Source organism: Oncorhynchus masou, chromosome 6 (assembly GCF_036934945.1).
Source record: "Oncorhynchus masou masou isolate Uvic2021 chromosome 6, UVic_Omas_1.1, whole genome shotgun sequence".
NCBI lineage: Eukaryota > Metazoa > Chordata > Actinopteri > Salmoniformes > Salmonidae > Oncorhynchus > Oncorhynchus masou.
In genome coordinates, this window is record NC_088217.1 from 23,670,078 (window position 1) to 23,694,932 (window position 24,855).

At 41.4% G+C, this 24,855-nt stretch overlaps 3 protein-coding genes across 10 annotated transcripts in view; 2 read left to right on the forward strand and 1 right to left on the reverse strand.

The window, feature by feature from the left end:
- Positions 1-10,028, forward strand: part of LOC135541670 (metabotropic glutamate receptor 2-like) — a 70,387-nt gene extending 60,359 nt beyond the window's left edge. For 5 of the 6 annotated variants that reach the window (XM_064967987.1, XM_064967986.1, XM_064967985.1 and 2 more), the window contains 5 exons: positions 1,230-1,343; positions 1,473-1,904; positions 2,172-2,411; positions 8,093-8,306; positions 8,727-10,028. In XM_064967987.1, coding sequence (XP_064824059.1) covers positions 1,230-1,343; positions 1,473-1,904; positions 2,172-2,411; positions 8,093-8,306; positions 8,727-8,812 — 1,086 coding nt within the window. In that variant the 3' untranslated portion in view covers positions 8,813-10,028. The remainder of the gene's footprint in view (positions 1-1,229; positions 1,344-1,472; positions 1,905-2,171; positions 2,412-8,092; positions 8,307-8,726) is intronic. The other variant, XM_064967991.1, reaches the window with a different exon arrangement.
- A 4,697-nt stretch (positions 10,029-14,725) lies between these two features.
- Positions 14,726-19,363, reverse strand: LOC135541671 (U3 small nucleolar RNA-interacting protein 2-like). Its single transcript, XM_064967992.1, has 14 exons — positions 19,150-19,363; positions 18,958-19,043; positions 18,734-18,846; positions 18,528-18,595; positions 18,192-18,233; positions 17,842-17,968; positions 17,463-17,680; positions 17,272-17,372; positions 17,050-17,184; positions 16,849-16,911; positions 16,561-16,706; positions 15,850-15,929; positions 15,573-15,646; positions 14,726-15,065 (listed from the first exon to the last, which is right to left on the reverse strand). The coding sequence occupies exons 1-14, from the start codon at positions 19,228-19,230 to the stop codon at positions 14,951-14,953; spliced, it is 1,449 nt and encodes a 482-aa protein (XP_064824064.1). The 5' UTR covers positions 19,231-19,363; the 3' UTR covers positions 14,726-14,950.
- A 247-nt stretch (positions 19,364-19,610) lies between these two features.
- On the forward strand, positions 19,611-24,824 carry LOC135541672 (uncharacterized). 3 transcript variants are annotated; one of them, XM_064967995.1, is made up of 6 exons: positions 19,611-19,878; positions 20,281-20,411; positions 20,686-20,842; positions 21,647-21,846; positions 22,246-22,474; positions 24,388-24,824. In XM_064967995.1, the coding sequence occupies exons 2-6, from the start codon at positions 20,301-20,303 to the stop codon at positions 24,495-24,497; spliced, it is 807 nt and encodes a 268-aa protein (XP_064824067.1). In that variant the 5' UTR covers positions 19,611-19,878; positions 20,281-20,300; the 3' UTR covers positions 24,498-24,824. The 3 variants fall into 3 exon arrangements, with proteins under 3 accessions (XP_064824067.1, XP_064824066.1, XP_064824065.1); XM_064967994.1 differs by having other exon boundaries at positions 19,615-19,878; positions 20,281-20,462; positions 22,249-22,474; XM_064967993.1 differs by having other exon boundaries at positions 19,616-19,878; positions 20,281-20,462.
- The last annotated feature ends 31 nt before the right edge of the window (positions 24,825-24,855 follow it).

Consider the following 24,855-nt stretch of genomic DNA (forward strand, 5'->3'; position numbering starts at 1 on the left):
CAAGACCATCGCCAAGCAGCTTGGTGAGAAGGTGACAACAGTTGGTGCGATTATTCGCAAATCGAAGAAACACAAAATAACTGTCAATCTCCCTCGGCCTGGGGCTCCATGCAACATCTCACCTCGTGGATTTGCAATGATCATGAGAATGGTGAGGAATCAGCCCAGAACTACACGGGAGGATCTTGTCAATGATCTAAAGGCAGCTGGGACCATAGTCACAAAGAAAACAATTGGTAACACACTACGTCGTGAAGGACTGAAATCGTCCAAGGTCCCTCTCCTCAAGAAAGCACATATACATGCCCGTCTGAAGTTTGCCAATGAACATCTGAATGATTCAGAGGACAACTGGTTGAAAGTGTTGTGGTCAGATGAGACCAAAATGGAGCTCTTTGGCATCAACTCGACTTGCCATGTTTGGAGGAGGAGGAATGCTGCCTATGACCCCAAGAACACCATCCCCACTTTCAAACATGGAGGTGGAAACATTATGCTTTGGGGGTGTTTTTCTGCTAAGGGGACAGGACAACTTCACTGCATCAAAGGGACGATGGACGGGACCATGTACCGTCAAATCTTGGGTGAGAACCTCCTTCCCTCAGCCAGGGCATTGAAAATGGGTCATGGATGGGTATTACAGCATGACAATAATCCAAAAAACACAGCCAAGGCAACAAAGGAGTGGCTCAATAAGAAGCACATTAATTAAGGTCCTGGAGTGGCCTAGCCAGTCTCCAGACCTTAGTCCCATAGAAAATCTGTGGAGGGAGCTGAATTGTCGAGTTGCCAAACGTCAGCCTCAAAACCTTAATGACTTGGAGAAGATCTGCAAAGAGGAGTGTTACAAAATCCCTCCTGAGATGTGTGCAAACCTGGTGGCCAACTACAAGAAACGTCTGACCTCTATGATTGCCAACAAGGTTTTTGCCACCAGGTACTAAGTCATGTTTTGTAGAGGGTTCAAATACTTATTTCCGTCATTAAAATGCAAATCAATTTATAACATTTTTGACATGCGTTTCTCTGGATTTTTTTGTTGTTATTCTGTCTCTCACTGTTCAAATAAACCTACCATTAAAATTATAGACTGATCATTTCTTTGTCAGTGGGCAAACGTACAAAATCAGCAGGGGATCAAATACTTTTTTCCCTCACTGTAGTTTAACAACAACTGAACATCTACAAACCATCTATTTGGGACTATACACTTCCTTTCCCCCTACCAGCCCTACCAGTACCTGCTGGATGAGTTCACCTGTGCAGACTGTAGCTTTGGACAGTGGCCCCAGGCCAACCTGACAGGCTGTTTCGACCTGCCAGAGGAGTACATCCGCTGGGAGGTACTGTCACTGTTTTCCCTCTCCCTCTTCTTTTGCTGCTATTTTCTTCCCTTTTAAAAAAAATCTGTAAAGTGTTTTGCAACTTATACATGTGAAATAACACTTTAAATAATCCTTGATTTGATTTAGGATGCCTGGGCTATTGGGCCGGTCACCATCTCCTGCCTGGGCATGTTGTGTACCCTCTCCGTGGTGGGCCTATTCTTCAAACACAACGACACCCCAGTGGTCAAAGCCAGCGGGCGGGAGCTGTCCTACATCCTCCTGCTGGGGGTCCTGATGTGCTACAGCATGACCTTCATCTACATCGCCAAGCCCTCCACGGCTGTGTGTACCCTACGTCGACTCGGCCTGGGTACCTCCTTTGCCGTGTGCTACTCGGCGCTCCTCACCAAGACCAACCGCATTGCGCGGATTTTCAGCGGGGTGAAGGACGGGGCCACGCGGCCAAGGTTCATCAGCCCGGCCTCCCAGGTGGCTATCTGTGGTGGGCTGATCTCCTGTCAGCTCCTGGTGGCCTTGGTCTGGCTCCTGGTGGAGATGCCTGGCGTCAGGAAGGAGGTGGGTGTAACAGAGTTGGATTCCTAACCCCCAGCCCGAAATGTTTCCACTCATGCTGTCAAATAATTTGCTTTTCTATAGAGTAATAAGGCGTTGTCAAGCGGGTGGTCATGTGTGTTTGCAAGGTGGGGACGGAAGTTATACTGTTAAGCACAATGACAGTGACGCCTGACACAAGAACATAGATATATAATACTTTTCTATATTAATATACTGTTCACTACTCAATATATCTAATACTATTCTTTTCTATTTAATTATATGGAGGTGAGCCCCGAGAGGAGGGATATAGTCACCCTGAAGTGCAACAGCAAGGACTCCAGCATGCTGGCTGCTCTGGCCTACAACTGCATCCTCATCGTCCTCTGCACGGTCTATGCCTTCAAGACCAGGAAGTGCCCCGAGAACTTCAACGAGGCCAAGTTCATTGGGTTTACCATGTACACCACCTGTATCATCTGGCTGGCCTTCCAGCCCATCTTCTACGTAACGGCCAGCGACTACAGGGTGAGTGGGAATGATAGACTCCAATTAGGTTTGTAAAAATGCTGGTAACTTTTCCAAAAGGTCCAGGTTTTCCAGAAATCCTGGTTGGAGGTTTTCAGATTTCCTGCTTATTCCCTCCAGAGTTCAAGAATCTACTAACCAGGATTTTGGACAACTTGAGAATCTTAGGAAAGTTACCGTAATTTATGCAACCCCAACTCCAATATATTGTAATGAAATGAGGGACTAGAATGAGTTAATTGTGCTTATCAACACAAGGGTCAGTACGATATGAATGACAGTGGGTGTCTTTTCTCCCAGATCATTATTTTCAAAATCTATAAGTCCTTGAATGTGTCATAGCTTACCAAAGGATCTAGGTGACATACATACATTCCTTTTGATCATCACCTTCCTCTGAGTTTCATCAAAGGACTGTATTTCTTTTCATGTGTCATAGAGATGCTTTAAAGACAAGAACAAAGACACTGGAGATAGAGATACCCAGTCTTGATTAGGTGGGCGTTAAACCCCAGTCTGTATGGTCACATCGACTGTTACTGAGAAGAAAAAGACATTCTCCAAATTATTTTCTGTATCTAATCTAAAACTCCAGTATTGCCATTGTATTACCTTTTTATTACGATTTGAAAAGTAAGTATGTTTTTCTCTCTTCTAACGTCGACAGTGAAATGTGCAGGAGATTCAACCAGGGCATTTTGATAGGAAGACTCTTGTTCCCAATGTCCCTTTTCTAATGAGGCATTTAGAAAGGAAGACTTGTTCCCAGCGTCCCTCTTCTGCAGTGGCTTGTGAAAGTAATCAACCCCCTTGGCATTTTTCCTATTTTGTTGCCTTACAACCTGGAATTAAAATGGATTTTTGGGGGGGTTTTGTATAATTTGATTTACACAACACGTTGAAGATGAAAAATATTTTTTATTATGAGACAGACAAGAAATAAGACAAAAAAGCAGAAAACTTGAGCGTACATAACTATTCACCCCCCCCCCCCAAAGTTAATACTTTGTAGAGCCACCTTTTGCAGCAATTACAGCTGCAAGTCTCTTGGGGTGTCTCTATAAGCTTGGCACATTTAACCACTGGGATTTTTGCCCATTCTTCAAGGCAAAACTGCTCCAGCTCCTTCAAGTTGGATGGGTTCCGCTGGTGTACAGCAATCTTTAAGTCATACCACAGATTCTCAATTGGATTGAGGTCTGGGCTTTGACTAGGCCATTCCAAGACATTTAAATGTTTCCCCACTTGAATGTTGCTTTAGCAGTATGCTTAGGGTCATTTTCCTGCTGGAATGTGAACCTCTGTCCCAGTCACAAATTTCTGGAAGTTTGAAACAGGTTTCCCTCAAGAAGTTCCCTGTATTTAGCGCCATCCATCATTCCTTCAATTCTGACCAGTTTCCCAGGCCATGCATATGAAAAACAACCCCACAGCATGATGCTGCCACCACCATGCTTCACTGTGGGGATGATGTTCTCAGGGTGATGAGAGATGTTGGGTTTGCACCAGACATAGAGTTTTCCTTGATGGCCAAAAAGCTCAATTTTAGTCTTATCTGACCAGAGTACCTTCTTCCATATGTTTGGGGAGTCTCCCACAAGCTTTGGGGAGTCTCCCACATGTTTGCTTAATTTTTCTTTAAGCAATGGATTTTTTTCTGGACACTCTTCCGTAAAGCCAAGCTCTATGGAGTGTATGGCTTAACGTGATCCTATGGATAGATGCTCCAATCTCCGCTGTGGAGCTTTGCAGCTCCTTCATGGTTATCTTTGGTCTCTTTGTTGCCTCTCTGATTAACGCCTTCCTTGCCTGGTCCATGAGTTTTGGTGGGAGGCCCTGCCTTGGCAGGTTTGTTGTGGTGCCATATTCTTTCCAATTTTAAATAATGGATTTAATCGTGCTCCGTGGGATGTTCAAAGTTTCAGAATTTTTTTGTTATAACTCAACCCTGATCTGTACTTCTCCACAACTTTGTCCCTGACCTGTTTGGAGAGCTCTTTGGTCTTCATGGTGCCACTTGCTTGGTGGTGCCCCTTGCTTAGTGGTGTTGCAGACTCTGGGGCCTTTCAGAACAGGTGTATACAGTGCCTTGCGAAAGTATTCGGCCCCTTGAACTTTGCGACCTTTTGCCAATAATTTTGCACGCCCAATTTTTCAGTTTTTGATTTGTTACAAAAGTTTGAAATATCCAATAAATGTCGTTCCACTTCATGATTGTGTCCCACTTGTTGTTGATTCTTCACAACAAAATACAGTTTTATATCTTTATGTTTGAAGCCTGAAATGTGGCAAAAGGTCGCAAAGTTCAAGGGGACCGAATACTTTTGCAAGGCACTGTATATACAGAGATCATGTGACAGATTATGTGACACTTAGATTACACACAGGTCGACTTTATTTAACCAATTATGTGACTTCTGAAGGTAATTGGTTGCACCAGATCTTATTTTGCGGCTTCATAGCAAAGGGGGTGAATACATATGCACGCACCACTTTTTATTTATGTATTTATCTAATTAAAAAAAAAAAACATTCACTTCACCAATTTTGACTATTTTGTGTATGTCCATTACATGATATCCAAATAAAAATCCATTTAAATTACAGGTTGTAATACAACAAAATAGGAAATACGCCGAGGGGGATGAATACTTTTGCAAGGCACTGTAATTGGGCATTTAGTTGGATCACAGAGTTTCTTAAACCAGAGGCGCAAGATCGCGAGACTTCTGGGAAAGCTTGGGAAAAAGACCAAACAGACCAGTTTGACAAGTCAGAGAGAATTGAAAATGATTAGTTGTTAGTTGTTAATGTTCTGGAAATTTAAAGGCACAACCTAGATTCGAGCCAATGTCTTTAGTAGTTGAACATATTACTCCAACCATGTGAAAGGGACAAACTGACACATTTTAATTTTTGTCCAAAACATCTTTATAAATCGAATTACCTTTGATTTGAAGGCCTGCACATGCACAGTTCGGCGTGAGATGCCTGTTAGACCGATGACATGTTTCTACGCATGAGCTTAGCTTGCCAACGTCGCCATCTCATCATCGCCAACAAGCGTGATCTGAGATTTCTATTGGAGAAGCAGTTTTATCTTCAAACTGCACTGTCTTTGATTGGAAGACTCTTGTTCTTAGCATCCCTCTACTAAAATGGCATTTAGATAGGAAGACTAATCTAATACTGCCGCAGCTTAGTTTTCTGTTCTCAGCTTAGATCAGTTCGAAGGAGGGAATAGAGGGATGGAGGGATGGGAGCTGGGCTTCTCAGGGCCTAATGCTTAGATTGTCTAAGATTATTGATAGTCATCAACAGACAGGCTTAGCATCCACATTTTATTTTACTGTTAAACAATAAACACCCAGATGATGAGCCCTATATGACATCACATCATAGCCTAACAGGATAGATTATTTACTGTACTGTATATATCTGTATACAAATATACACTACACGGCCAAAAGTATGTGCACACCTGCTTGTCGAACATCTCATTCAAAATCATGGGAATTATTGTGTAGTTGGTCCCCCACTTGCTGCTATTTCAGCCTCCACTCTTCTGGGAAGGCTTTCCACTAGATGTTGGAATTAGTGAGGTCGGGCACTGATGTTGGATGATTAGGCCTGGCTCACAGTCAGCATTCCAATTCATCCCAAAGGTGTTCGATGGGGTTTAGGTCAGGGCTCTGTGCAGGCCAGTCAAGTGCTTCCACACCGATCACAACAAACTATTTCTGTATGGACCTCGCTTTGTGCATTTGGGCATTGTCATGCTGAAACAGGAAAGGGCCTTCCCCAAACTGTTGCCACAAAGATGGAAGCACAGATTGTCTAGAATGTCATTGTATGCTGTACCATTAAGATTTCCCTTCACTGGAACTAAGTGGCCTAGCCCAAACCATGCGAAACAGCCCCAAACCATTATTCCTCCTCCCCCAAACTTTACAGTTGGCACTAGGCATTCGGGCAAGATAGCATTCTTCTGGCATCCGCCAAACTCAGATTTGTTTGTCGGACTGCCAGATGTTGAAGTGTGATTCACTCTATCACAAAAGAGTACAATGGCGGCGAGCTTTACACCACTCCAGCTGATGCTTGGCATTGTGTATGGTGATCTTAGGCTTGTGTGCAGCTGCTCGGCCATGGAAACCCATTTCACGAAGCTCTCAACAAATAGTTCTTGTGCTGACGTTGCTTCCAAAGGCAGTTTGGAACTCGGCAATGACTGTTGCAACCGAGAACAGACCATTTTTACGTGCTACACGCTTCAGTACTCGGCAGTCCTTTTCTGTGAGCTTGTGTGGCCTACCACTTCACAGCTGAGTCATTGTTGCTCCTAGACATTTCCACTTCACAATAACAGCACTTACAGTTGACTGGGGCAGCTCTAGCAGGGCAGAAATTTAACGAATTGACTTGTTGGAAAGCTGGCGTCCTATGACGGTGCCACGTTGAAGTCACTGAGATCTTCCGTGTGGACCATTCTACTGCCATTGTCTGATTATGGAGATTGCATGGCTGTGTGCTCGATTTTATACACCTGTCAGAAACGGGTGTGGATGAAATAGCCAAATCCACTCATTTGAAGGGGTGTCCACATGCGTTTGGGCATGAAGAATAGCTTCAAGGCCCACATAGGGCTTTAACCACCTTGCGTCTGGCCTATGAAGCCTTTGTTGCCATGTAAGCAAGATAAAGAGAGACAATGTGTATAAAACGAACAAAACAGTTTAGTCCAGGGTGTATTATAACTGTGGCCCAAGGCTGAATCTAGTCTAGTGTAATGCCTGTCCGGATTCTGTTGGTGTGCCACTGGGAGAGAGTGAGGGGTAGAATCACATTGGCCATGCATTATGAGCTTCCCCAGGACATCTCCTTATCTCAACGGTGCTTTATCCATCTACTAGTAAAAAAAACTTTGAGAAAAATAAATGTCAACACTAGCAATACCTGAGTTGAAAGAGAAACATTTGAGAAAGGGTTGTGAAAGGAGTGACAGACTGAACGAATGAACAGTATAATAATGTGTACATATTGAATACAGATGATTAGTGTTCATGTTGGAGCTGTGGTAGACACATTTTTGGCTCTGCAACAGAAGCCTTGATGCTTTGATCTCTGTTTGTGTGCCATTAAAAATACCAGCAGTTGGGCTGGGCTTCCTGCATTTTAAATATGGGTTAGATAAAACATTGCAGAGATATTCTCACATGAAAAACAAGCTGCCTTGTTCATTTAATTGTGATGAACCTGGAGTCTCCCAGATGGACATTCATTATTTCAGCCAGTGCTTCCAGCAATATTTACATTACATTTTAGTCAGTTAGCAGACGCTCTTATCCAGAGTAACTTGAAATTGGTGAATTCAGAATTCATCTTAAGATAACTAGGTGAGACAACAACACATCACAATCGTATCAAGTACATTTTCTCTCAACAAAATATTTCTAAGCAAAGTTAGTAGGAAATAACATGCATTTTCTAGTTTTCCTCGCTCTCTCCTACTTTCTCCTTCCCGTTCTCTCGCTTCTCTCAAACTCAAGGCTATTGATTTAATCTAATACTAGTCCTGTCAGTCCGAGTGGCTCTGTGGTGCTGGCTGGGCTACCTCCAAATGTCCAGTGAGTCCCGTTCACTCTAACCAAACCTCCTCTCTCTCCCTCTACCCCATACAGGTTCAGACAACCACCATGTGCATCTCTGTCAGTCTGAGTGGATCGGTGGTGCTGGGCTGTCTCTTTGCTCCTAAGGTCCACATCATCCTATTCCAGCCCCAGAAGAACGTGACAACGCTGAGAGTGGCTGCCAACCGTTTTGGGGCCACGGTCAAATCAGCAACGGTGTCTGACCCCAGCTCCAGCTGCTGGAAAGGTAACGTCTCTATCACTGGTAAATGGCTTTTTAGCTTTTTGTAAACAAACATTAACATTTATTTTTGTCATCACATAGAAATCGTACAATCAGCTAAATATTTCAGTCATTTTTGGTGAGCCATCAACTGAAACATACTGCTATTTATGATTTTATTATATTCAGATTATATTAATATTTGTACTGCACTGTTGAGGGAACTGGCAAGTAAGCATTTTGCTTCATCGTTGATACCTGTTGTAAACCCTGTGTGACGAGACTGTTGTGTTTGCCATACTATAGGCCTATGGAAAAGTAGAACACCACAAAATTCTCTCAAAAACAGATCCCTTGCTTTAATCAATGTGAAAAACGAAGTCATACCTACACTTTATAACTAGTCTGTTAATTTGGTATTTTATTGAAAATATGTTACCCTCTATTCTCGTTCTTTTCCAGCATCAGCCTCTACCAGTGTGCCAACAGCGGTAACAACAGTCTGTAATGGTCGTGAGGTAGTGGACTCCACTACGTCCTCTTTGTGAAGAAGGTTGAGCTGCTTGTATCATTCCTCTGTCCTGAGAACAACACAAATCACAATTCCATCCCCTCTCGTACAACAAGGCTGCTGTCATATCTAAGTCCCATTTACAGTAGAGACCAGTAGAGTCTGTCTATTTGGACAGAGGGAGGCCAGGATGCACTTAACTGTGAAAGCTAAATAATGTGACTATACTTAGGAGTGTGCCGTAATGTAGGACTGTAAAGCATTTTTGTATAGATTTAACAGTATGTGATTGATTTGACTTGGTTTGAAGATAGACTCGTGGTTGAATGCACTGCTGTATGCCTTGCTGTCAGTACAGAGAATCAGTCTTATGAATGAGGTGGTTCATGTGAAGCGATCATGGTGTCATAACAAAAGGTTGATCTTATCTTGTCCTTACAGTGCTGTGAATGCGATATCAAAATATTATTTTTCTTTTTGACTAGAATATTATTAATACATAACACTTATTGAATTAATTTGACCCCTTGTTTTTAAACTACATTTGAATGATATGAGATGAATCATAGTGAAAGTGATGATTAAAAACTAGCCTACTATCAGTATAAAGGACAATGTTTTAATGTAGACTTCGGTGAACCAGTTTGTGCTTTCTTGTAATTTATGTAAATAAATGGTGTTATTTTTTAATTATTAAAACATAAAATGCTATTGTGTATTTTGTTCAGAGAAGTCTCTAGGCAGTTTTGGCTCAACAGGATGGATTAAAGCAACCATTGCCCGATGGGTATTTGTACATACATCAAGCGTTCCGGGAAGAAGCAGTCTACACTAGTGTTTCTCAACCTCATTTTTGCCAGGGACTGGCAAGCTCGGGTCCTTCCTCATTTGGGGACTGCTTAAATTACAACTAGCAATGGACTAAATCAGTGTTATTAGCTAACCGTCTCAAGACACCAGTGAACATCATCCCTGCCCAGGGACCTAGAGAAACATTGCACCCAATCTGTTTGAAATGACTATTGGATGTAACATCTACATGCCTACATATTCTCTCTCACAGTGGTTTCTGAGACAGCACCAATGAACTGTAGAAGAGCAGCTAGCTTGTCTTAATCACCTCACATTTCTTCTCCTTTCCTTAACCCGTGTGGTGATCATGTTTTTGTTATTCACCCAATGTTCGCGGGTCTGATGGATATATGTAAAAATACTTAGTTGACATATCAATTATATCAATTATGTGTACTGTGTCTTTGTGTCCTTCTTGGGTCCACACACTTGGCAGCTCTTCTTGTTGCTACCGGTTGCAATCTAGAATTATGAAAACACTTAGTTCAGGAATTTTACTAACATCTCACTCACTAATTAATATATATATATATAGTTACAGCAGGCTAAGGTAGGAGAGTCAGACACACACACATGGAACAACAACACTCATACTTACTTCAGGTATTGGAGTTGGTTCTGTGGGTCGGGTGGATGGGGCACCAGCATCCTCCACCTGAACCTTCCTCACAATGGCTGCTGGGGTTCTTGGAATATGTTGCCTCCTCTGGATTTGAGGTCTTACCAATGCTTTGCCCAGCTCCTCGAGAAAGAGCCATCTTCTCTGGACCTTCCCTTTATTCAAATCTGTGTTCAACGCCACCCAGATGACAAACGCATTGTACGCCGAAATGTCCAAAATGTTGAAGAATATCACAAGTGGGCAGCTTAGGGTTCTTCTTTTGCAGCTGTAGCCAGTCCCCAGCTTGTCTAAGCTGTCCACCCCTCCTGTTGTGGCATTGTAATCCATTATTTCTTTTTTTTATGTTCCTGCCCACAGAATCTCCCATTCTTATGGAGTGTACTCATGAGTACCACATTTTTGACTTTCTTTGGCATGTAGGACACTAGGGATGTGTCAGCTGTGAACACAAACTTAGTGGGATTGATAGGCCTGTTCTGTGTATTCAACAGCTAAGGTGGGAGCTCTGGCTTGTTTTTTCGTATTGTTCCTACCATCGTCAGCTTCCTGCCGAGGAGCTCCTGTCCCAGGTTGGATGAAGAGACATTGTTGCACGGAAAAGTTCTATTCCAGTTTCAGCGTTCCATTCTCACTGATTATTAACGCCTATTAGCATTGTCTGTTAAAAATCTGTTTTAAAGCCCTATGGTCGGAGTGGTGACTACTGGCTACATGACATCAGGCCAATCTATCAAAGTAAACTTTGGTGTCATTTTAGGAGTTTCAGAAGTTTACTGATGCAAAAGATGTTAGAAGCATTTCATTTTCAAATAGCCAAATCTCAGGGGATTCCTCAATCAACATCCCACAAGCTGTGTAGCTGACAGCTAGACATGTGCCAAGGGCCGATCCCGAATTTATGCCTTTCCTACACACATTCAGTCACAACGCGCTCTGCAGGAGTGGCTACCTTGCGAGCTCTAAATACAATTGCTGAAAATCCTCCCACTTGGGGAGTTTTCATTCATTTTTGGTACATTTATCTTAAGACATCCCTTTAAATACAGTGCACGTGATATATATATTGATTTGTTTAATACTTTTTTGGTTACCACATGATTACATATGTGTTATTTCATCATTTTGATGTCTTCACTATTATTCTACAATGTAGAAAAAATAAAGAAAAACTTAACTGGTACGGTAGAATTATATTAGAGAGAACAGTGTACAATAGTAGGCTATACCTGAGTCTTGCCTGCACTAACCATGGAACTGTATGATGACAACCAAGTACTGAGCTATTTGTCAGTTTCAAACTGTTATGGTTTGGTCTGCTCTCCACTCCATAAAGATTTAATTAGTCTACATTTCTTTATATTATCAACTGTTGCTAACGATCCTCAGCAACAATCACACAGATGTGACTGTGTTTACAGAAATAGCAAATGAAGGTAAACTAAACAATGTAATAGTAATGTAGGCTATACAAACTGAACGGAAGTAACAGTAAATTGGCAGTTGAATATGTGGTTATGGTCGATATTGATAGTGACTAATATTAAACATGATAGAAATAGGACAGAGAAAGTCAGGGTAGCCTATAATTAAGATATTTGACAGTGCCCATTCCTGCAAGTTAAAGCCGTACAATGTAAATGTTACACAACTGCACAAAACTTCCTAAACTTTACTGTGGTTAAGTTGATATGCTTCAGTTTTCTCCCATATGACTGGTTTTACATTTGTCTCCAGCAGTGGTGTAAAGTACTTAAGGAAAAATACTTTAAAGTACTTCTTAAGTAGTTTTTAGGGATATCTGTACTTTACTATTTATATTTGACAACTTTTACTTCACTACATTCCTAAAAAAAACATAGTACTTTTTACTCCATACATTTTCCCCCGACAACCAAAGGTACTTGTTACATTTTGAATGCTTAGCGGGACAGGAAAATAGTCAAATTCACACATTTATCAAAAGAACATGTGGTCATCCCTACTGCCTCTGGCATGGCGGACTCACTAAGCACAAATGCATCTTTTGTAAATAAACTCTGGAGTGTGCCCCTGACTATCCATACATTTTTAAAACAAGAATATGGTGCCGTCTGATGCTTAATAAGGATTAAATGACTTGCCCAAGCCTCCCCATTTCTCCTTCACCCAAATCCAGATAGCTGATGTTCTGAAAGAGCTAAAAAATCTGGACCCCAACAAATCAGCTGGGCTAGACAATCTGGACCCTCTCTTTCTAAAATTATCCATCGCAATTGTTGCGTCGCAAACGCCTATCCGTCGCAAACGCCTATTACTAGCCTGTTCAACCTCTCTTTCGTATTGTTTGAGATCCCCAAAGATTAGAAAGCTGCCGCGTTCATCCCCTTCTTCAAAGGGGGAGACATTCTAAACCCAAACTGTTACAGACCTATATCTATCCTACCCTGCCTTTCTAAGTTCTTCGAAAGCCAAACAGATCACCAACCATTTTGAATCCCACCGTACCCTCTACGCTATGCAATCTGGTTTCCGAGCTGGTCATGGGTGCACCTCTGCCAAGCTCAAGGTCCTAAACGATCATATCATAACCTCGATCGATAAAGGACAATACTGTGCAACCGTATTCATCAACCTGGCCAAGGCATTCAACTCTGTCAATTACCACATTCTTATTGGCAGATTCAACAGCCTTGTTTTCTCAAATGACTGCCTCGCCTGGTTCACCAACTACTTCTCAGACAGAGTTCAGTGTGTCAAATCGGAGCACCTGTTGTCCGGACCCTCGGCAGTCTCTATGGGGGTGCCACAGGGTTCAATTCTCAGGCCGACTCTTTTCTCTGTATACATCAATGATGTAGCTCTTGCTGCTGGTGATTCTCTGATTCACATCTACGCAGACACCATTCTGTATATATCTGGCCCTTCTTTGGACTAAGTGTAAACTAACCTCCAGACGAACTTCAATGCCATAGAACTCTCCTTACGTGGCCCCCAACTGCTTTTAAACGCAAGTAAAACTAAATGCAGGCTCTTCAACCGATCGCTGCTCACACTCGCCCGCCCAGCCTCATAACTCTGGAAGGTTCTGACTTAGTATACAGTGGGGCAAAAGAGTATTGAGTTTGCCACCAATTGTGCAAGTACTTATTTTCCACCGTAATTTGCAAATAAATTCATTAAAAATCCTACAATGTGATTTTCTGGATTTTTCTCATTTTGTCTGTCATAGTTGAAGTGTACCTATGATGAAAATTACAAGCCTCATCTTTTTAAGTGGGAGAACTTGCACAATTGGTGGCTGACTAAATACTATTTTGCCCCACTGTATGTGGACAACTACAAATACCTAGGTGTCTGGTTAGACTGTAAACTCTCCTTCCAAACTCACATTAAGCATCTACAATCCAAAATTAAAACTAGAATTGGCTACCTATTTCGCAACAAAGCATCCTTCACCCATGCTGCCAAACATAGTCCATTTTATGAGGGTATCCTACAGATCCTTGACTTCGGCGATGTCATTTACAAAATAGCCTCCAACACTCTACTCAGCAAATTGGATGCAGTCTATCAAAGCCCCATATACGACCCAACACTGCGACCTGTATACTCTCGTTGGCTGGCCCTCCCTTCATATTCGTCACCAAGCCCACTGGCTCCAGGCCATCTACAAGTCTTTGCTAGGTCACCATAGCAGCACCCACCTGTAGCATGTGCTCCAGCAGGTATATTTCACGGGTCACCTCCAAAGCCAAATCCTGCTTTGGCCGCCTTTCCTTCCAGTTCTCTGCTGCCAAAGACTGGAACGAATTGCAAAAATCACTGAAGCTGGAGACTCATATCCCCTTCACTAACTTGAAGCATCAGCTGTCAGAGCAGCTTACAGATCATTGCACCTGTACATAGCCCAGCTAACTACCTCAACCCCATATTATGGTTTTTGCTCCTTGGCACCCATGTCTCTACTTGAACATTATCACTTGTGTTTAATTGCTAAATTGTAATTACTTCGCCACTACGGCTTATAAGCTTACCTCATTTGCACACTGTATAGACTTTTCTATTGCGTTATTGACTACGTGTATTTATTCCATGTGTAACTGTGGTGTCGTTTGTGTCACACTGCTCTGCCTTATCTCGGCCAGGTCGCAGTTGTAAATGAGAACTTGTTCTCAACTGGCCTACCTAGTTAAATAAATAAAACTTTTTTTTACCATTGATACTTAAGTATATTTAAACCCCAAATACTTTGACTTTTACTGGCTGGCTTTCACTTGAGTAACTTTCTATTAAAGTACCTATACTTTTACTCAACACCCCCCCCCCCTCCATTTACAATTCCCTTAATTGTAAATGACAGTGCATGCAGAATGTTTTGGGGTTTTTTTTAATGGGGAAAATTTTCTGAGATACCTTTTCCACTTCGAGAGACCTTATTCATAGTTTCCTCATGCGTAAAGGTGGTGAAATTATTAGGGAATTAAGTCACCGTCAGAATATGGCATATCTGTAGAAACACCATTTATTCACTTTCCACCCAAAACAAATAGCATTTAAGAACGCTTAACTCGAAATCAAAGCCCATCTGCACATAGAAACAGTTATAGTAAAAGTCACCCCCCCCTAACAGAAACTGTTTACTGCAGTTAATTGATAGATGTAACACAAATAGCATTTGTGTAAAGAATTTAATTTACAAAATCTAAGGCATACATAGATCAACTAAACCCCATTCTCTTCTCCATTCTGGACCCCTTCCTGCTCTGGCTGTTGTCTTTTCAGAGGAATAATGTAGAGTCCGTTCTTTGCTTCCTTCAGTCTCCACCACCGACCAAGCCTGACAACAAAGACTTCGTTAACAAAAACAAAGATCATTGACAAAACAGATATTTCATGAATAAAGTGATGCGTAAAATGATGCAGTATATAAGTATGTGTCCGAGTTCAAATGATTGCAAGTTATTTGCGTAGATCTACCCATTGGTTGATTATGATACTTCCCGCAGGATCCTGTCTACAACGACTTAGCAAGTCTGACATTTACAAATTTTCAGCTCGCACGTGAACGCAGTCAAAGAAGCCATTTAATCTTGTAATAAGAAAACATGGGAGGTATTGTCATCACTGCCCCAAGCAGTCGAGGGAGTCAAATAAGTGCCACCATGTGGGCACCTGTCCTCATTGCAACTACTTTCATAAAGAACACTGAAAACAGGCTTACCGCAAAGGGTAGGCCCAGAGTACATGATCAATATAGTCAGGATTTTGATCAGTCAGCAATGAGTGTATAATGATAGTAAGTGCGCTCTATCTCTGTATGACAGGTAAGTAGCTGGGTACATACCTGTGCTCCTGTCCTACTCCTGCCACTAGGAACTTCCCAGAGCTGGAGAACTTCAGACTGTTGACAAAACCAGGCTAATAGAGAGAGGAGAGATGTTTTAGTGCAGAACACTTGTACTAGTCAGTTGATCATACACATAGGCCTATACAAATAGGCTGAATGCGTAATGTCTAAATGACATGGGGTTTACCACATATTGTCATGCTACACAATGATTGAATGCAACGCAAGTTATGGGTGTATTAGGTATGGAGCAGCGTAGCTGGGACTTGCTTACCACAGGGATGCTGAAGAGAGGCTCCAGGTGACGGAACCCCTGGCCACACTTCCACAGCTGCACCTTAGAGTTGTGTGAACCTGTCAAGTGACACGTTACTCAATTCTGCAGGTCAATATTAGCGGTCAACGCCTAATACACCCCCCCCCCCATATTTATGTGTAAAGTGAAGCTAAAAATCAGTGCATTTTGGATTTGAGATCAAATGTTTTATATGAGGTGACAATACAGTATTTTAACACATGTATCTGTTGAGAAATCACAGCACTTCATGCAGTTGTTTTTCTATAAGAATTTGGACAAAGTAGCTAAAAGTTCAGTATTTGCTCCCATATTCCTAGCACGCAATGACTACATCAAGCTTTTGACTCTACAAACTTGGTTGTTAGAGTAGAGCCAAATTTACAAAATTTAGCTTCACCGTCCAAATAAATATGGAGGGCGGTGTATAGGACCAAGGATTGAGCACTAATGTACAGCACCACACTATAGGTTTACAGTACACATTATAGCAAGGAGAGGTGGAAGTTTGGGGTTGGTCATTACTAATAACCCACAGGGTGTATACAGATGTGTATAGATGAGATGGTGTATAGCAAAGCTGGTGAAGAGGACTCACAGTCGAAGCTAGTGTCAATAGTTCTGCAGTGCTGTGTGTGCGTGTGTATAGATGCGTGTTATAAAGCTGGTGACTCGCACAGCAGTTGGCACCTGAGGCTACGGTGTCAGAGTTCTGCAGAGCCGCCACGGCTGCCACCCAGTAGGGCTGCTCCAGCCCCGAGTCACCATGCCGACCGTGGGCTGCCTTCACCGTGCTGAGGGGCTTCTTCTTGTTCACACTCCAAAGGGAGACGGAACTGAGGTGAGGAAAATAAAATCTTTGACTAATGAAAACATTTGTAATAGACCATCCTGTGCCGTTTGGAGAGAAGTGGTTACAGAACCTCTACAGATGTGGAGTGCGATGACACCTAGTGGAGTATAAAGCCACACACTTACCCATCATCAGCACCTGTTATCATGTGTTCTTCGTTAATGAGCTGGATACAGTCGATGGAGCCCCTGAGCGAGAGTGGGAGGAGTATCCCAATAGGTTAACACACAAGGAGAATATACACTCTCGGACCAACAGAGACAATACAGTGTTGTGAGACTGACAAATACATAGAAAGAGAGTGAAAGGAGTCCAGAAAGACTCACTCATGGCCATGGAACACTAGCTGGGACTCCTCGGCAATCTTCCACACCCTCACAGTGCGGTCCCTCCCCCCTGCAGTCACACAGCGCTCCCGACTCCCACTGTCCAGCCCCGTGATCACATCCTGGTGACCAAACCTAGGGAGAGACACAGTCAATAAAACACAAACACAATTCTCATGCCAACCTGAAGAAACACACGGATATTACTAGTCAGCTACTTACAGGGTTTCCACATAGGCGTTTTCGTCCACGTTCCACACCTTGATGGAGCGGTCGTGAGAGGCACTGTACAGGTCATGGGTGCCCCTCCTGAAGGACAGGCCCTGTGGAGAATAGATGGCCCAGTTTGAGAGAAGGTGCAACAAAAATAAGAATTTAAAAAGAAAACACATTTTTAAGCAAGAAGAGCTTACCGACACAGGGCCTCTATGTCCTGTGAACTTGTACAGGTGTTTACATGTTGCCGCCTCCCAAATCATGATCAACTTATTCATGTCTCCCGTTGCCAGGTACTTGCCGTCCGACGATATGGAGATACACAGGACATGGGCTGTATGTCCAACATGGCGATCCTCTGTTCCTTTCCTCCCACCAGCTATTGTGTGCAGTCTCTTACCATTCTCTACATCCCCTGCAGTTACAGAAGAAAAATGGGAGAATACATAAGCTTACTTTGACTGTTGCATTTCAGGCAGCATGGGAATGATTTTGCACAGTCTATTTCAGTAAAACATCAAACTTATCTTTGATTATTTTGGAGAATTAAACAAACAAATATAAATGTTGACTCACATTTGATGATGGAGCAGTCTTTGGCAGCAGAGAAGATGTGCTTGTCATCAGGAGAGATGACCAGACAGGTGACTGGCAGCTTGTGGCCTCTCAACAGACGAATCTCTGACGTGTCTGGTGGCAGGAGCTAAAAACCATGACAACATAGCGGTTGTGTTTAGTAGGCACAAAACAGAAGTGGACAGAAATGGGTAGGTCTAATCAAAAACACTTTTTCAATGTGCCCTACAAAATGACCACAGCCTTCGGGTTACACAGCACACTATGGGCCATAAAAAAACTCACTGTGTGGATACTGGATGGACATGCACAGAGTGCTTATAGGGGAGACACCCAACAAAGATACTCACATCTTTTGCAACCATCCGTTGAAGCTTTCCTTTCTGTTCAAGCTGAGGAAAAGAGAACGTGTTCACTATAGGGCAATACCATATTCAGAAAAGGACTTGTGACATATATCAGGGCTATAATTAAATATTAAGGCATGAGGGGGTGTGGTATATGGCCAATAAACCACAAATCCACAAGGTGCCTTATTGCTATTACAAACTGGTTACCAACATCATTAGAGCAGTACAAATAAATGTCATACGGTCTGATATACCACAGCTGTTAACCCATCCGCATTCAGGGCTCTAACCACCCAGTTTATAATCAGCATTGCAAATTGTAGCTAGTACACTTACCACTTCTTCTTGAAGTCTTCCAGCTATCAGGTCAGTCTCAAAAGACTCTTCCTCTGCTTTCTTGTCTTCTATTGATAAGACATGAAGACAGAACAGTGAAGCTTCAGATTCCAAATAAGCACTTAAATATAAAGTTAAAGAAAACTATTTAGCACAGCTCAATTAATAGTTACAGAAGCTAGCTAACGTTAACGTTACTCCCTTACCCTCATCCCTCAATTGGTCAAGGTAGAGCTTGGCCAATCGTAGTTTCTTTTCCTGTGGAGTCTCATCAAACTCTTCTTCGACATTGGCCCTCCTTTTTCTGTGCACTGCAGGGCTACATAAATATATTGTTTCAACTCATACAGCTGTAAATAAAATACGTTTGTTCGCCAACTTAGATAGCTATCTGTGAAGCCAGTCAACTACATTGGGTAAGTAAGCCTACCCTTCAGTTTCAGAGTCGCTGGAGATTTCTTCATTGTGCTTTGAATTGAGCTTCTTCTTGAGTTTGTTTCCCGTGTCACCATCATTCTAAACCACCAACACACAAGCATCACAGATCAGAAGAAAGTTAATTTAGCCATCATTGTAATGGTTACGTAGATAGCTAGCTAACGTTAGCTAACTACCTCCTTACCTTTCGTTTGGAACCCGCTGAATTCTCGCTCTTTTTGAAAACCTTTGGAGGTCCTTTTTTCTTTATAAAGAAAGACGACATGATTATATTCTTTAGATTGTTTTAACGGTGCTTCAGAGTTAGTCAATCGTTACACTAGTTAGCACACATTTGACCACGCAAATCAACATTAGACCCACATGGGTTCTCTCTCTTCTAATTCAACCAAACTATAGACACTACAGACGCTTGTTTTGAAATGGAGGTGTTGATTGGATAATATTGCGGCATCTGTTTGTCCCGCCCACAAATACAGAGCTCTCACTGGATCCCTGAGCAAGTAGGAACTAAAGTCTAAATTTGATTGGCTGAGAAGACCTGCCGTGTTCAGAAGGAAACTTGTGCAGGGGAAAATCATTCCCCAAAATATGTGATCCTGACAAATGGTTCCTTCCAGAACGCAGTTAAACCAAGTAAATAATTAAAATGATGAAATAATGATTTTACATTAAGGTAACATGTTAATCACAAACCTAAAAAAATGGAATTATCTCGTTTTATTTAAAAAATCGAATATATTTTCACTGCCATCAAGCACACACTGAAATACTTAATGCGACCAAATACACCGCAGTACTGCAGTACTACTTCCTCTAGCTACTAGCTAGTACCAGCTAGTACTTTTCCATGTACTGACAAAGATTTGCATCCAGTCTCACTGCGATCTCAGCAACGAAATTGAATACACAGGTGGGTATAACGTTAGCTGTAATATGATGTGCTAAAATCTGTAATGTGTTGCTTGAAATTGGCTAATTTGTACAATATTGGGAAATGCCAAAAAACTGCCAGCGCAGAGCTCACGTCCTATAAAGGACCTGATATGGCGTCCACAGAGATGAGTCTCTTTGTGGCTAACGTTATTGCAGCGCATACAGCATCATCAATGTAGTAATAACCTATTTAAATATAATCCCAATGTGAGGATAATGGTCTTAAAAGTTGATGGAAAAAAGTAATGTACAGTTTCAATATTTATATTTTATTTATTCAAATACACAATTATAGTGCTCCAGACCTGAAGAAAATAATTTTTGTGTATTTAGTCAAATGTACTTATTTTCTGTGCCTGTGTTATATATATTTCATCAGGGCGTTTGCCCACCTGAGTAATGGCACCAAAGCGGGCAGCAACAACAACACACTCTGTCAGTGTCCACACAGGCTCTTCTGTCAAAATGATGAAGATTGGCATGGATCATTCTCTGGAGGACTTTGGTGAGGTAATAGAGGAGAAGTACAGAATACCAGATGATGGATATTCACCCATAGAGGTGAGAGAGGTTATTTAATTGATGATCAGTTACTAACAATTACTGCAGATTACCACCACTTGTTACAATCTAATTTAATTTGTTTCACAGAATACTTTACCCCTTACTTTCCACCCTGCAGTATCAGTAAGGATTATGGCCCATGTACAATATCCTGTATGGTTGATGTGCTGTAGTAACTGTACTGTATTCTACACAGTGTCATACTTTGTTTCTCTCTCAGGGTGAACCAATCACCTTCGAGGAAGAAGACGATCAAAGTCCTGAAACGAGAACCGACACCATAACTCTCCTGATGAAAATTGATCAGCTCCAAGCAGAACTGAAATATGAGCGCAGATGCAGGCAGATGGCTGAGAGGGAACTGAAACAGATGAAAGGTATGTTGTAAAACTACACTAATTGTTCATTGAATCGTATTTAATGGGTATTCAAAGTTACCCAAATAGACCATTTTTTGGCATCAATCTTAAACTTTTCCAGTGTTAACTTTTAAAAAGACTTCTTATCATGACTGATACTCTAAGTATTATAAACACCACTGTCAATGTACTCCGTTATCTTGCAATGATGCACTGAAAAAGGGTAAGCTAATCAGTTAGGGTGATTGCTGATTATCTATCTTTATAACATGGCTTGACTGAATAATTGATTTTCATTGGTCAAATGGGTGTTGCTGATTATTTTCTAATACTTTGTCAGAGATGAACGACCTGCCAATGTTCTCAGTTATCTTGAAAATATAAATTGGAAAAGGTTGATAATTTAGGGGGATTGCTCATGAATGGTCTATATACACAGTGTATAAAACATTAGGAACACCTTCTCTTTTCATGATGCAGACTGACCTTTGAACGGGGTATGGTAGTAGGGACCAGGCGCATCGATTTTAAGTGTGTCAAGAACTGCAACGCTGCTGGGTTTTTCCCACTCAACAGTTTCCCGTGTGTATCAAGAATGGTCCACCTCCCAAAGGACATCCAGCCAACTTGACACAACTGTGGGAAGCATTGGAATCAACATGGACCAGCATCACTCTGGAATGCTATCGACACCTTGTGGAGTCCATGCGCATAAAAATTGAGGCTGTTCTGAGACAAAAGGGGGTGAAACTCAATATTAGGAAGGTTTTCCTAATGTTTTGTACACTGAGTGTATAATACTCTCTTGTAATACTTTGTCAGAGATGAATGACCTGATGACCCAGATGAGACACACTGCCCATGACCTGAGGACTGTTCTGGACCATGCACGGGGGCAGCAGGGGAATGATGTGAATGATGTTGTGAACGATGCTGTCACCCCAGAGAGCTGTGAGGGGCAGAGCATTTCTTATGCGGACGTGCCAGTTCAGATGTCACAGGTGGTGTCACAGGAGGTAGAGGTGAGGTCACCACCCCCATCAGGCCATTCTACAATGTAGTTGCTGCTACTGTCACATTCAACTTGTCCTCTCAAGAAAACTATGTATATAGCCTCATGTTTGCCTGGGTTCAGACAGCCGACCTGAGATATGGCATTAGGACTCTACTTTAGCCAGGTTAAACCAGACCAAATGCTCCACCTACAGCTGAAAAAATGGTAAGTGCATCATGCAGTCTAATTTAACCAGGCTGGGAGTACTTCTGATGAAAGGAGATACACAATATCCAAACATTGCTGGACATAAAATACAGCAATTCAATTAAAGTATCTCTCTAAAATAAAACTAGATATGTCTTTGACAAATCAACTTTGCAATATTCTCTGACAATGGACACTTCAGTTCTGTCTTTAACTTTAGCAGGACGCTAACTATATCCACCTCCCCGGGGGTCTGAGAGTGCAGAGGAATCTGTACAAGGGGATCTCAGAGATCATGGACTTCAAGAAGTACATCTCAGCCATGCTGATGGTGCTGTTTGACAGGGAGACGCTGGGCACACACAGTCTGCAGGGCAGGAGGTGTAACATCGCCAAAGAGGAAACCCAGAAACCTCAACTTCCCCCTGACATCATGAGAGGCCTTCTAGGTACTGTACTTTGTCTATTTCTTATTGCTGTCTATTTTATTCAACCTTAATTTAACCAGGTTGCCTCATTGAGGTCGGAGGACCTCGTTCCCGAGGGAAAGTCATTCCAGCAAACTAAAATTGGTTTTGTGAAAGTTCCCGGAACATTTGTTAGTTCGCTGCAAATCTTCACATAACACAAAAAAATGTCCAGTCGTGCTGATGATTAGAACATATTTAATCTGTTCTTTAAAGGTTCCAAGAATGTTTCATTAGGTTGTGAAAACAGTATGGTGAGAACATTGTGGGGACGTCACAAAATATATGTTCCCAAAACACATAAACTATCCAGTTGTGTGGATGATTCTACAATGTTTCTTTTAGGGTGCAAAAAACATTCACCTGATGTTACAATAATGTTTCCAGAACATATTTAGTCTGTTCTTAGAAGATTCCTAGAATGTTTCTTTAGGTTGTGGGGCTATGACGAGATAGAGGTTCCCAAAACACTAAAACTGTCCAGTTGTGCTGATATTCATCGAATGCTTTAGTTAGGTTAAAGTCTTGCCATAGATTTTCAAGCTGATTTAAGTCAAAACTTTAACTAGGCCACTCAGGAACATTCAATGTGGTTTAGGTAAGCAACTCCAGTGTATATTTGGCCTTGTGTTTTAGGTTGTTATCCTTCTGAAACGTTAATCTGTCTCCCAGTGTCTGTTGGAAAGCAGACTGAATCAGGTTTTCCTCTGGGATTGTGTTTTGCTCTATTCCATTTATCCATTTATGTTTATACTAAAAAAAACTCAACCACCACCATGCTTGAAAATATGAAGAGTGGTATTCAGTGTCGTGTTGGATTTGCCCGAAACATAACACTTCGTATACATGAAATAAAGTTAATTTCTTGGCACATTTTTTGCAGTTTTACTTTAATGCCTTATTGCAAACAGGATACATGTTTATAATATTTTTATTCTGTACAGACGTCCTTCTGTTCACTCTGTCATTTAGGTTAGTATTGTGGAATAACTACAATGTTGTTGATCCATCCGCAGTTTCCCCCATCACAGCCATTACACACTGTGACTATTTTAAAGTCACCATTGGCCTCATGGTGAAACCTCTGAGCAGTTTCCTTCCTCTCCGGCAACTGAGTTAGGAAGGACACCTGTATCTTTGTAGTGACTGCGTGTATTGATACATCATCCAAAGTTTAATCAATAACTTCACCATGCACAAAGGGATATTCAGTGTCTGCTTTTCTTTATTTTTACCCATCTATCAATAGGTGACCTTCTTTGCGAGGCGTTGGAAAACCTCCCAGGTCTTTGTGGTTGATTCTGTTTTTGAAATTCACTGCTTGACTGAGGGACCTTACAGATAATTGTATGTGTGTGGTACAGAGATGAAGTAGTCATTCAAAAATAATGTAAACACTATTATTGCTATTATTGAGTCCATGCAACATATTATGTGGCTTGTTAAGTACAGTTTTACTCCTGAATGTATTTACTCAAGACATTTAAGTTTTTTATTTTTTATCAATTTGTAAAAAAAAAAAAAAAAGTTTTTATTTTGTTTTGACATTATGGAGTATTGTCAGTGACAAAATCTCAATTTCATCAATTTTAAATTCGAGCTATAACACAACAAAATGTGGAAAAAGTTTGTGAAGGAACTGTATTATGTGACTTGTTAACCAAAACTTATTTAGACTAGCCATAACAGGGGTTGAATACTTATTGACTAATGACATTTCAGCTTTTCATTTTTTATTAATTTGTAAAAATGTCTAAAAACACAATTACACTTTCCTATTATGGTGAATTGTATGTGGGACAATGACACAGATCTGAATCTGAAGGCGCCGTATGGTTTTTATTATAAAAGATATCAATAATACATTTAATACGTTTAAATTATATTTTTTCTAGATCACGTGAGGATAAAGTTTGGTGTGGATTACAGTGCGATTCGAGCTGCCGTCAGAACAAAGTTAAATAATGAAGACAAACTGTTGAAGAAGAGACTTGGGATCCGTTAAATCTCCATTCAAAAAAATAAAAATAACCAAATACCAGGTTATAATCACACAATTGTTTACATTGCAATTACTGTTTTCTGTCCTGTAAGTGCAATGTTTTATTCCACCAACAGATGTCAGTGTTTAGACAGTTTAGTTGGTTGATGTTACTTTTGATCATTGATTGAAGGATATTGACTTTGTTTGTTTGTATGATTTAAGAGTACTGTAGACTACACATATTATAGATTACATTTGTGATAGATTGACTCACATAGTAGCCTTAACAACACATTATTCTATATTGATTGTGCCTGTTAAATAAATGTCTTTCTGATTCCCACAACATCCAATCTGGTTTCACTAATGCTATTAAATT

Bases quoted from the DNA above. Each gene is read 5' to 3' on its own strand.
- LOC135541672 (XM_064967993.1), top strand. From the start codon at position 20,301: ATGGCACCAAAGCGGGCAGCAACAACAACACACTCTGTCAGTGTCCAC. The intron at 20,843-21,646 runs GTATGTTGTAAA...ATACTTTGTCAG, and splicing joins GGAACTGAAACAGATGAAAG to AGATGAATGACCTGATGACC. The intron at 22,475-24,387 runs GTACTGTACTTT...TATTTTTTCTAG, and splicing joins CATCATGAGAGGCCTTCTAG to ATCACGTGAGGATAAAGTTT.
- LOC135541671 (XM_064967992.1), bottom strand. From the start codon at position 19,230: ATGTCGTCTTTCTTTATAAAGAAAAAAGGACCTCCAAAGGTTTTCAAA. The intron at 15,647-15,849 runs GTAAGCAAGTCC...TCTCTCTATTAG, and splicing joins CTCTCTTCAGCATCCCTGTG to CCTGGTTTTGTCAACAGTCT. The intron at 15,066-15,572 runs GTATGTACCCAG...CTTTGTTGTCAG, and splicing joins GGAGTAGGACAGGAGCACAG to GCTTGGTCGGTGGTGGAGAC.